We start from the raw sequence: 13434 nt of genomic DNA, 5'->3' as shown, positions 1-13434 counted from the left end.
CTTGATTACCTTCAAGCCTTTAAGACCCCAGACGCTATACTTTTTGATAGCCGGGCACCATCAGCTTTCTTCATCACATTTGCTTATGCACCCATTTGTCTTCAGTGATCCGTTCGACACCCCGTGAGGGGCTAGCTACTCTTATAAAGAGTTACAGTCTCAGAACGCTGTCACACGGGATTGCTATGAGTTGGAATCGACTCTGTGGCAAAGAGTTTGGTTTTGGGGGGAGGGGCATGGCAGGAGAGACTGTGAGGCAACAGGCAACTAATAATAATAAGTATAAAAAGAAAATATTCTAAAATTATGATGATGACTAAACAAGTCTTAATATGATTGATTATATTAAATTGTATATGTGAATGATATGGCAATAATACTACTTACAAATATCAGAGAAAATGTAAGAAGACACTATAAAATTCAATTAACACCCACCACACGGGGATTCTTAAATTCTCCTTAGGTTTTTTGTTCTGTTTTGTGTTTAGTTCAAAATATAATTTCATTGTAACAATTTCAAACTGTCAAAGCAGTAAAAATGCATAAATAAAAAGTGAAAGTCCTCCCTCCCACTTCCTTAAGGTAACTACCATATATACTTGAGTATATGCCAACCCAAGTATCAGCTGAGGCACCTAATTTTACCACAAAATGGCATTAAACATGTGCTGGAAAACCCGGCTTATACACGAGTATATATGGTAGTTTGGTATGAATACTTCTTTGCATTTTTAAAGATCAAAGTAACAACTGTGCCTCATACTATATTTTTTAAAAGCATAAAAGCAGGATTCCACTGTACATACTGCTCTGCAGTATTTTTCCCCCACATCTAACTTATATCATGGTTACTGTTCGATCTGTTATCCTCTAAACTCTGTTACCTGATATCTTTGATTGTGGCCCTTTTCATCGGATCCACCTGCAGCATATGTTTCAGAAGGCTAATCACAGAAGGGTTTAAATACTGAGGCGTATAAAAGATCCCATCACAGATCTTCTTAAAAAGAGTTGGCACATGATCATCATCGAATGGAAGGGTTCCACATAATAAAGCGTAAAGAATAACGCCACTGCTCCATATATCTACCTCTGGGCCTGCATACAATCTGTAACAGGAAATATCATCTAGATTAAATAACCATTAGAAATTCAAGTTAATTAATAGATAACTTTAAATATGATACTTCAAGGGGTGTCCGAAACATGGTGTCTGTAGCCAATGTTATACACTATGCATAGAGCTCCTCCTAGTTTCATTACTTTTGAAAACAAAAGCTAAGAATGTGTCTAAATTACATACAATAGCTAAAATTATGTTCTTATTGACAGCACTCAGAGGATACAACCAATAGGGCAATATTTTTATTAAGTATATCATTCCTGAATGTAAAACCATTGGAACTGTTGTTCTTCTTCAATACAGCAGATGCTAAATGATCCTTCATCGACTGAGAATCCTCTTTAGCGATGGACTCCAACCATAACACTTTGCCTAATAATCCAGACCCCTTTATCCAATTTAATAGGGCCTGAAATGATGGGGGTCAGCTATACCAATTAGTCTGCAGACGTTTTGAACTCATCTACAACAGCACTGTCACGTTAAGCACCATGCTAACCACCATGTCAGTCATTCACACCCACCAGCTGCTTCTTGGGGACAGATGAGGTTATCTGCTCTACTGAAGATTGATAGCTTATCAAACTTAATCGTAGCTCCAATCTAAGAACAATTAGTTCTTATGATGAGCCCTGCTGCAAGCTTGCCTTCATGAAAGAAACACACAAGCTATGGGTGCTATGGCAACTTGTGGTGAAGAAACTAGATGGGGGTTGGCTCTCAGAAAGAGTAACGTCTGGGGTCTTACAGACTTGTTTTCAAACAAGCAGCTATGTAAATAAGATGTCAACTAAGTCCACATGGAAGAAGCACACAAACATCCGTGATCCAAGGACTGTGTAAATAATAGAATCCAAATCTGAAAGCGGGAATAGTATCGGAGTTTAAACTGTGAGGTTCTGGTGTACAGAAGGTTATGGATGATATTGGAAGCACAAAATACATTTGCAGGATCTACACAGGGAATAAGCCTCTGGTGATTTCCCTCTCACCAGCACTGAGGAATGGAAATAACCTAGTGGTCCGAGAGTGGCCTATCTCTCATATATAAATAGACACTGTAGAAAACTCAGTTTCTCTTCTTCTTCCTACTAGCCTGGATCTTGCATCTGGCTTCTTGGAACCTGGGCTGGCAGTCTACCATGTGGCCTGCTGACTGTAGGCGTTATCGGGGGCCTGCCTGCAGCCTGTCTGGGATCCACTCAACTTTGCCTTCATTGGTCTGTGGTCTTCCCACCTCCTGCTCTGTCTTCCCGCTTGCTGGCTTCTCCACTTGCCAGCCCCAGCAGCCATTCAAGTCAGGAAAAGCCTCCAGGGTAACATCTGACACTCGAGACGTAAGCACTGCTACCCCTATACAGGCCACCTTTCTTGATATAAATGTCTTTCTTGTGTCTATAAGTGTTGCTGGTTTTGTTTCTCTAGAAAACCCAGCCTAACAATCACTATAAAGCAAAATCAACTTGATGGCAATGAATTTGTTTGGTGATCGCCAACGCTAAAGAACTGCAGCAGTGCGGCGGTTAAACACTCAGCTGCCAATCAACAGAGCTGCAGTTCAAATCTACCAGCAGCTCTAAGGAGAAAAGGCATGGCAATCTAATTCTTTAATGATCACAGCCTTCAAAGGCTGTCCACTCTGTCCTACAGGGTTTTTATTGGTCGTAAATGCTTTGACAGCACAAACAGCAAACTGACTTAACTAGCAGACTAGTCAGAACATCCATTCAAATTTTAATTTCAGGGAAGGAATTATATTTCATTAACAAGTTGTTAAAAAACTGATGAATGAAGGCCATTTTGAAAATAAGTTCTCATTCACCCAATTCTGGTAGGAAGACCTTATCCCAAACTAGAAAAATTATTCCAAGCGCATACATAATTAGAATATATTTATCTTTATTTATTGAACATTGCTCCCAGTTTCTAGGTCCCGAGTCTCTGTTTCCTCCCCACAAGATTTAAGGTCAATACAAATGAAACATTATTTTTCAAAGATATTTGGACATTAAGATAATAAGATGATGAAGCGTGATAAATTGGAAATTAGATATTCACGTTCTATTCATAACTTTTACACAAATACCATTTCTTTGAGCAGGCTAGGCGAGCAAATTTATAAAAACACTCTGCTTTCAGGGCCTTGCAAAGTACAGATAAGTATTCTAATCATATATTCTGAACTAAACAAAATATCAAAGCCCTTCAAGGAAATGAATGTGGTTTGCATGAAAAGTTATTAAAGGTTCCTCGTGTTCCGTAAACATATTGCCAGGCCTTCTTCTAAGACCCCTCTAGATGAACTCGACCCTCCAGCCTTGCTCAGGCGGCAGCTGCCCCCATCTTTTTGGTCCTCCCTAAACAGCCTACTTTTGACACCGCTTGATTTCCTTTCATCAGGTCAGGAAGTGATTCTGGACCAGCGAAATTGGTTCCTCCTTATTTTCAGTAACAAACATGCTGATAAATTACCAAATAAGGCCTTACAACCATCTTAAAATGATGGAGCCATGGCAGAATTAGGACACACGAGAAAAAGGAGCTTAGGCTGAGAGGCTATGTTCTGGACATAATGGACTTAGGAAGCACGTGGGTCACGTAACTGGTTATTATATCCAAACAAAGTAAAACTTATAACTCAGGAGCAGGAAGAGAACTCAGCCTGCTGCGATCCAGCTCCCTGGCCAGTGAGCCCCTGATCACATAGGTCTGATCCTATGTTTTCCCTGGAGGGAGGGGAAAAATTAATTTTAAAAACGAGTCAAAAACAAACTCAAGCTTCTTTGATTTCACTTTCAGTGGCATAAGTAAAGAACAAAGAGCTACTCTTAACATTAATTTCCCCATCATAGAAGCTATTCACAAAGCTGCCTAATTATAAAATACCTCATGTTCTCAATTTGGAATTCATATAATATAGCTGTATCTCAAAGATTTATGAAAGACACAACATAAATTAAATGTAAAAATTTTACCAATACTCTATTCAGATCTCCCCAAATATTACCTTAACATAAAGCCTAAACCTACTTACAAAATGCCATCTTTTTTGAAAAATAAAGCGGTACGTCATGTTTTTAATGCGTCAACTAATTAGAGAGTAAAACATTTTTTACCTATAGGTATTTCTGTATTATTCAGTTTCTAATGTCTTACCTACCTTTAAAACTTGGAAGTTTTAAAACTATCTACCATTTCTTCCACCAAGGAAAAAATGTAAACTGACCTTGTCCTTTGACAATGAAATCATTAAGTCCTATTAACTTCTGTTTTGTTTGTAACACAGAACACTTTCTAGGTAAGAATAGGATAAATCCTGCAGGCCTTTCCTTCCACGCTAGCATGACACAATAGCAAAATCTAGAGGAGTCAAAAGACAATTATGAAAGTATTCAGGGTAGAAGGGGATGTTAAATACTACCTTCCTGAGATTACTTCTGGAGCAGCATAGTTGGGTGAGCCGCAACTTGTCCTTAAAAATTCACCATCTGACATCATGTTGGAAAGACCTGAAAGTGCACAAGATCAGCTACTCGGGATTTCCCAAGGACAAAAAGAGACCCAAAAACCCCATTAAACAGTAGGAGCTTGCATTAAAATGGTAGATCATCTCTCTGTTCTTTGCTTCAACAAAAAGCATAAAGTCTTTAGTGTTCCCAAATAGTCTGCTATTGTGCTCTAAAATTTACCATCTATTTCCACACTTAAAAGTCAGCACAGGAGTTTAATGATCATATACTAAGCTCTTGATTACTAGAATAAACTTGGCACTCCTTTGGGCTGTATTAATACAGAAATGGAATGACTCAGAAAAACAATCCAGAACAGATGAATAGGATAAAAGTCAAGGCTTCTATTAATGGTCCAGTGCAGTGAATGAACTGGTGTAGTTCTTCTAGCTATAATCTCTGTAAGTCCCACTGAATGACCTTTTCCTGATGGGTCTGGGTAAGAGAGGGGAGCTGGGAGAAAGATACTGATGGGATTCAGTTGAGAGTGCTTGTTAACAGGATTCGTTGTGGTTGCCAGACTGCTGGGTATAAAATTAGCTGTCTCAGAAGTAGGAGTGGGGAATCTCACTAGGAGTAAAAGAGAAGAACAAAAGAATGGAGGTACATCCTTGGGACCCCAAGAGCTCACTTTGAACCTCCATGATCCAGGAGACAACTTGGACACCAGACGTGTGGCCGAGGGGCATCCAACAGTAGAACCAAGAGCCAGAGCATGAGACAGAGCTGTGGACAAGTAAAGCTGAGTGGTTTGGGGCCAGAGTCTGGCTTTCAGAGTGGGGTGCCTCTAGGCAATTAATTGGAGGAATTGGGTTTATGACTCACAGCACTGGAACTCAGTGCTTTCAGGCTGAGGCTTACAGAAGAGTAGCATACCCTTTGGGCATTTATTAGCAGGCCTAAAAGCTTTGTAGCACTGCTTAAGTAGGGCAGTAGCCAAGCCAAAGGCTGAGGACCAGAGAAAGGCATACTTGAGAACACTGCAGGGAAGAAACTCTCCTGACCAAATAGCTATATCCTGAGCATTTTTCACCTGACGTCCCCAAAAAGCCGCTTAATTGTGAGCATGATCTGTTAAGTTCTGTGTGGCCATTGCAATGAATTATGGAACCTAGCTGAAAATTAAAAGTGTTGTGAAAAATAAGCACCCCGTTCTAAAATTGTATTTTGTAACTGAATCTAAACTTCTTTACTCACTATTTTATCCCCAAGAAAAACCTTTGTTCTCCGCAAGCAACATGGACCACACTGAGAAATAAACTACCAAGCCAATCACGACAATTCAGGCATAAGGAAAAATTGTATCACATAGCCAATTGCATCATGATTTGGCATTCGTGATTAAAAACATATACTTCAAAGCTGAGGAAAATAAAAGAATCTTCTCTGGTTTGAACTAAAACGATCTCAAAGAAAAGCGTTAAAAGGATTCCTTTGTCCTCTTAAGTTTATGTAGGAAATAAAGGAAAAAGAAATTCCTTTCTGTTTATCAAAATACTATTATTCTTCAAGCTAAAATTATGCTTTTCTATCACTTAAACTGTTTTCTAAAATAATTTTGTTAATATAAATTACCTCTGGCTTTCAAGGGCTTAAATAACTCCATCCTGGTCACTTTCCTCCTTTTTCATATGCAACTAAAATAATGTATTGGAAATAAGGTTGCTGCCCTCCTCCTGCACAAAAAAAATCATCTCTTTTTCAAATGATCTAACACTACCAACTTGAATCAATGACCTACAGACACAAAACTCATGCTTATAAAGACAAAGCTAAAGAGAAAAATTCCATTATTGGGGGGGCGGGCATGTAGGAGGAGACGCTACGGGAATACTTAGTCTACTATCCCAAAGCCAAGGTTATTTCAATGCTCGCTATAATTTGCTACATATAATGAACATATGAAACTAAAATTCATGCTTACCAAAATCCGCTATCTTTGCATTCATGTGTGCATCAAGCAAGACATTCTCGGGCTTCAAGTCCCTGTGAACCACCATGTGCCTGTGACAGTAATCCACGCCAGAAAGAATCTGTTGGAACAGACGTCGACTTTCGCTTTCATCCAGCTAAGAAAGCAGAGAGGTCCCTTAGTGGACTTTCAGAGAAATTCTCTCACTGATAAAATTGTCAAAATACATGGAACCTTCCAAATGAACCTCATGCACAATTTTAAAATGTAAAGACAATGTTAAGCAGTATTTTTAGCCCAAGTCAGTAACTCACACTTTCTAATATTATCATTTTCATAAGATTCCCTTATAATAACTTATCTTCCTCTGTAACTTATGAGTTGCTTCTATTTGTTTTCAGATCTACTTGAAACTTTCTTATATATTAAAGAATTTAATCTTTCATTCCTTTAACAAATATTGATAAAAAATTGATCTTCAATGTACCACACACTATATAGACATACATAATACGGCAATGAATAAAGCAAAGGTCCTACTCTAGCTGATGAGAACAGATAACAAATAAATACAACTGTGTGATCATATTTTGAGGAAGAAATCCATATAATTGGACAAAAGTGATAACAGGGTGTTGGGGAGGGGAATATGATTTTAGCCTATGTGACAAAGTAACACTTACTCACTATTAAGGAGTTAACACCCACGTTACTATATATCCTGAAGTAAGATCTTAATTTTACTTATGAAAGCTTTAATTCACCTGTCTTATAAGTTATAAAAAATGTATTCTTACTGAAAAAAATGTATTTTATGATGCAACTACATTTTCAAAAATATATTTGAAAACTTCTCTATTCAGGTTTCATTTTGTGAAAATTTTTCCATAAGTGATAATCACTACTTAGGCAGGCACTGTTTTAAGAAGTCATTTTAATAAGTAAACTATTACTTCTCTAAGAAAAATACTTCAATATGCAAAACTCTAAAACAGGTGACTAATTAGCATTCTAGAACCAGACACAACACCTTAAATGGCACAAAAAAATCAGGGGAAAAACACACTAATGATTTCTTTTAAAAGCAAAATTAAAATGATTGAAGTACTGAGATATCTTTGTTATATGAATTCTTTAGCAATCCAACACCTTTATTACTCAAAAAATGTTGCTTCATTTTTAAAATACAACTGTTTCAAATATTGTCCATGGAAAATATCTACTCAAAATGTGAAAAAGAGAAAACATAATTGATTAAACAAAATAGAAGAGATAAAACCAGAAATGCTATAAAAATTAAAACTGTATTTGATAGTGATAATAAATACAAGACAAAGAATGAAGGAGATAGCAATACAGTAAATAAGAAAAGAGCCAAAGCATATTGCCAGCTAAATGCAGCAGTCTGAGCATGGAGCTTTTGTCTCCACGCCTGAAAAATCAGTGAAATGGCATGAAGAATACAAGAGGTAGAAGCTATGCAAGCAACAGAAGAGACAGCAGCGATGGAGGGAGTCAGCAAACTGGACAGTGGGCGAACAATGAAGAACGACAACGGCCCGGAGAACACAGAAACCCTGGCCCACAGACGGGGAACCCAGTCAGAAATAAACTCACGTGCACACAGAACCTCCTGGAGGCTCAGAACTAGAACAACTGGAAATTCTGAAGGCAGGGCTAAAAATAAGATGATTGGCTGAGAGATGTATTTAAACATCCTTACTAGGATAAAAGACTCGTCGTTTTCTTTTTAGTAAGACTGAACCAGCTCTGTTCTCAGTGACAGCAAAGCAGTGCTGAGGCACCGTGAGACAAACAAAGAAATTAAGTACAAGTTAACATACTGACAGCCCAACCTCTTCCCTCAGCTCCCCAACACTGGTGGCTGATACGGACAGGCAAGCTCAAGGGAATTTTGTTAAGATTTCCTCTGTAACAAACGTCTGACCCGAGAAACATATTTATAATTACAGGCATGCATTATTTAATATTCACAATCTATTCTGTGAACTAGGCAGTTATCTGATTTAAACATTGTACAAACATGCCTAAATCATGAGCAACAGCACTGATTCTCCATCTTTATGTTTTATAAATGTTTGTGTCTCTTGCCCTTTTGTTGCTATTACTAACACTGGTTCAGCTGCATTTGGAAGCCAAATTCTAAAGAATTTTAAGCACAGAGAGAAAATACATCAAGAAGACAGATGATACACAAGATTGGATGATGCTGCCTGAGCGTCTAAGCATACATACATTGTCATACAGTAAAATGTTTACTTGTAAGTAGAGAAAAACAAAACCAAACCCACTGCCATCTAGTTAATTCCAACGATTAGCAGGCCTATCATGCAGAATAAAGCTGCTCCCTAGGGTTTCCTAGGCTATAAATCTTTCCCCTCCTGCACAGCTGGTGAGTTTGAATCCCTGGCTTTACAATGCCTAGCCCCCAGCAAAAGTAGAGAAAGTTCATATTAAAATAACAATTGAAAGTACAATTTAGCACAGACATTAGCCAGTCACAGGTGCATTATTATGACGACCAAGACAGACATAGGATATGGATTATTTATGTAAAGTAAGGAGTTCTGGTGGCACAGTGAGTTAAGCGTTGGGCAGCTAACTGCCAAGCTGGTGGTTCAAATCCGTCAGCCACGCCACAGGAGGAAGAAGCTGCATTCACGATTTACAGTTTCAAGGACCGAAGAAGTCGGTCCCCTCTTTCCCATAGGGTCAATGCAACGGCGATGGGCTTTGGGTTTGTGTACTGCACCATCATATACCTGGCAGGGCAATTGCTTTGTATACAATGTAAATGAAATGCCCACTTCACAATTCACCATGTCTCATTCTCCGAGTGGTATTTCTGAACACTATTATAACTTATGGGCCCATGGAAGTATCTTCAGTCAACAGTCCCTGAACGAATGTTATGTGGAGTATGACTGTCTTGAAATGTAATGTACCTTAATAAAATGAATTGTTACTACTCAATCAACATATGGAAACACACCCCAATCAATGAGTCTCACCCATATGAGCTTCACATTTAATACCTTATTCTTCAACATGAGTGGACAACCAAGAATCAAGAGACATCCAAGGAAGGGTCAAACAACAGACAAAGTCCAATGAAAATGAATAAGAAAAAATGGGAGATGGGCACAGAGGAAGAAAAAAAATGAAGAGAATAAAATAAAACTTTTTACAACCTAATTATCCTACGACACGCAAAGTTTTGACATCTGTGTGGAGCAAAACCAGCAAGCTATTTAAAGAGTTCTTACAGACAAGAGAGCGCTTTGAAAAAGAAAATACAGCAGCTGAAATTTTAATATGCAATAAGCAAAATAAAAAATTCCCTACAATGCAAAACAAGATGGCCAAGAAATGAGAAATGGAAAATGTCAGAAAACAAGATATTGATCCAACTTGTGCCCATTTCCATTTTCCAGGAAGAATTTTAGGGGTGGGCGGAGCAGGGTAGGGCACAGAAGAGGAGGAATACCTGAAAGTAAAATGAATCATGTTATGAAACAATAAAATCAAAATTAACTTAGTTAATGAGCTTGATTTGGATGAAAATAAAACACATGTACTATAAAGAACATATGACTGAATGAACGTAAAGATCCCTAGATTGGGGGTGAGAAACTGGCTTTCAGCTAGATATGGCTCTTTGAGAAAGTATTTTGTATACCATACTACCCTGAGAGGAGGGGCGGGGGTAGGGGAGTGGGGGCGGGGGAGAAGGCATGGGCAGGGGACACTATTCAGTTTATTTTATCTGTAACTTAGATACTGTTCAAAATGTCTTCTTAGGTTACCTCCAGTTCTACATTCTTTAGTCTAATTCCTACCTCCATCATGGAGCCTGTTCTTACTACTCCAGGTACATCAGATTTCTGAAACCAAAAAATGAATGCAATTTAAATGTGGCTAGGGTTGGCTAGTAAAGCCTAGGTGGTTAATAATTAATAATATACTTTGTCAGGATTAAATATATACTTCAAGACTGTATACCTCAGGATTCTGAATTCTGGGGCCTCACTCAACTCTGTCATTAAAAAAATTTGACCTTGAGCACATATGTAAGGTGTTAGCTTCAGGTTCCACATCTGTATTGGTAGGCTAAAGGAAATATACTTTAAAGTCCTTTCTTTTGCTAGTCTATGATTCTAAACAAATAAATGATTAAGGGAATTTGGTTATTATATACACTGTTAAGAGAATTGCTTTCTAATATTTTGATGCTAGTAAAGGGGTGAGGGGTGTTATAAAATACATATAGGATTAAATCAGAACTGCTTACCCTTCCATTTTTACAGATATAATCAAATAGCTCTCCTCCTGAAACATATTCCATCACCATGAAAATATCAGATGGTGTACTGATGACCTGGTACCTGGTGAGAGAAAACATTATCTACTAACATTGAGACATGTACATTCATTCAATAAATAGTTACTAAGTGCCTATAGTGTGCCCAGCACTGTACTAGGACCTGGGGAAATAACAAGGGACAAAACAAATTCCCTATCCTTATGGAGAGTTCATCTTCCAGGAGCCAGGAATCAGACACCAAATAAGCAAGCATTATGTGGATAGCAAACGTGCTACGAAGAGAAGTGAGTAAGTAAGTAGATAATAAATAAATAGAGCCGAAGGAAGCCCAGGTGCAAACTCTGCCGTTATTCAGGACGGTGAACCTGGAAGAGGGAGCAGCAAGGACAAGGGAAAGCCTGCCTGGGATGTTTCAGGAATGGTTTAAAAAAACAAAAATGGCTGGAGCACAGGGAGCTAGAGGAAAAAGAGAGTGTGGAGGCAAAGGAGATACGGGACAGAGTACAGGAAAGAGGCCGTGGGGAAGCTTGGCTTTGACCCTAAGCAAGATGGTAAGCTATTGATGGGTTCAAGCAGAGCAGTCATGTGAGTTGGCACATTAAAAGAAGAACCATGTGGTGGTGAGAAGAATTAACGGGGTCGGCAAAGGTGGAAGCACAAAAAAGACTGCAATAGTCCACGAGAGAGATGAAGGTGGCTCAGATTAGGGTGATGAGAAAGTCAAGACTTTTATTTTGGGATAAGGTAGAATGGATGGATGAGTAAGAGAAAGTAGGAAATTAATAGATGTTTCCTAAGTTTTCTCCCTGAGCAAGTTGGATTGTACAGAAATGGTGAAAATGGTCAGAAGCCAAGCTTAGGAGAGTGGCAGAGTTCCGAGTGGGCCATGCTGAGTTTGAAGTGGCTCGTCGACACCCCAATGCAGATGTCAAGGAGTCAGGAGGAATGGAGTCTGGAATATGAGGAAGAAGCTTCCCTTCAGGAGATGTACACTGAGAAGTTATCAACGGATGGATGGAGGACATTTAATACCATACCAACAAATTAGAAAAGGTGAGGTGAAACAAACTTTGAGTCAGACCGTTAAGAACAAGACCCTATGTAAACAGCTCCAATTGATTAATAGCCTGCATAATGAAGCAGAAGCTAAGCAATTCAGTAAATTATCTGTAGGGCCATAATGATCAACTGTAAAGCAGCAATAAGATTACTACTCTTTTTCAGCCTGGGGTTCCTGAAATTTTATTATTGGCTTTGTTGGCTATAAGCAGCACGAGGTAAAGCATTATTTCCAGTACGGCTAACTGACACTGGGGGGACTCGGGAGGTGGAGAGTTTCTACCAGCAAATCATTGTGGCTTGTGCAGCAATAGGAGTAATTAATTCTATGAGGACATCTGTCTGCAACATGAGAGAATGAGAAGGTTAACGGTTTAAAAGCACAAAGCAAACGTGAGCGTAGGCTTAAGTGACCATGAATGGGGTTAAATAAATACACAAAGAGGAAGAAACTTCTCAAAACCCCTCAGGACACAGAACAAAGAAATGTCAGTCATCTTTCCCACTTGTAAGATTTAGTAGTTAACAAAAGTGATGAAAAGATGATTTCCCATAGTTAATATAATCAGTGCTTACAGTTTAATTATGTGAGGGTGCCTGAAAAGCTTCAGGTTCTGAATTTCTCGGCGTATTTTTCCTACCACATCGAGGCTTCGAATCTTCTGTCGGTTGAGTATCTTCACAGCAACTTTATGCCCAGTCAATTCATGTTTGCCAACTGTAGGAGAAATAATATTTAATAATTTAGTAACAAGTTTGAGTAGCAAAATATTTATATTTTAGTCCAAGAGCTATGCTAGAAGTCCCTGAAAATACTTCAGATGTTTAAATTCTTCAGCCTGATATACCTGCTGGATGTTTAAATGTTTGAATAATTAAACAGGAGAAAACATACATCAGAAACCAGTAACACGGGAGGGTGGAGGGAAGGTGAGGGAGAAAGGGGGACAGATTACAAGGCTCTACATATAACGTCCTCCCTGGGGGACTGACAGCGGAGAAGTGGGTGAAGGGAGATGTCGGACGGTGTAAGATATGACAAAATGATAATAATTTATAAATTATCAAGGGTTCATGGGGGGGCAGGGAGAGAGGGAAAAACGAGAAGCTGATACCAAGGGCTCAAGTAGAAAGCAAATGTTTTGAGAATAAGGGGGGAAACAAATGTACAGAGGTGCTTGACACAATGGATGGATGTGTGGATTGTGATAAGAGTTCTGTGAGCTCCCAATAAGATGATTTTTTTAAAAACTAGTAACAGTGTTTCTTATAGAAAGTCAAACTGAAAAAAAAGAAAGTCAAACTGTACTGCTAAGGGATTTTCACTTAATTTTTTAATTTACCTTTCCAAACTACCATACAGACAAAACTCCCATGGGGTGGGCGCGTAGGTATCAGGTTGTGTGTGTGTAGGGTTCTATGGATCTTAACACATGTATATTTGTGTAACCAATACTATAATCAAGATACAGAACAGTACTAT

The 13434-nt window shown here is 38.6% G+C and overlaps 1 protein-coding gene across 4 annotated transcripts in view; it reads right to left on the bottom strand.

Moving 5' to 3' along the window:
• Positions 1 to 13434, bottom strand: part of PRKAA1 (protein kinase AMP-activated catalytic subunit alpha 1) — a 44107-nt gene that overhangs the window by 9867 nt on the left and 20806 nt on the right. For 2 of the 4 annotated variants that reach the window (XM_045285185.1, XM_045285186.1), the window contains exons 2-7: positions 12528 to 12669; positions 10860 to 10953; positions 10408 to 10452; positions 6560 to 6704; positions 4548 to 4635; positions 888 to 1112 (exon numbers count right to left, since the gene is read on the bottom strand). In XM_045285185.1, coding sequence (XP_045141120.1) covers positions 888 to 1112; positions 4548 to 4635; positions 6560 to 6704; positions 10408 to 10452; positions 10860 to 10953; positions 12528 to 12669 — 739 coding nt within the window. The remainder of the gene's footprint in view (positions 1 to 887; positions 1113 to 4547; positions 4636 to 6559; positions 6705 to 10407; positions 10453 to 10859; positions 10954 to 12527; positions 12670 to 13434) is intronic. The other 2 variants (XM_004698069.3, XM_045285187.1) reach the window with 2 other exon arrangements.

Source organism: Echinops telfairi, unplaced genomic scaffold, assembly GCF_000313985.2.
Source record: "Echinops telfairi isolate 266 unplaced genomic scaffold, ASM31398v2 ScPeMD7_7469;HRSCAF=8507_1, whole genome shotgun sequence".
In the NCBI taxonomy this organism is placed as follows: Eukaryota; Metazoa; Chordata; class Mammalia; order Afrosoricida; family Tenrecidae; genus Echinops; species Echinops telfairi.
Note: the sequence above shows the minus strand (reverse complement) of the source record. Positions and strands in the feature narration are given on the sequence as shown.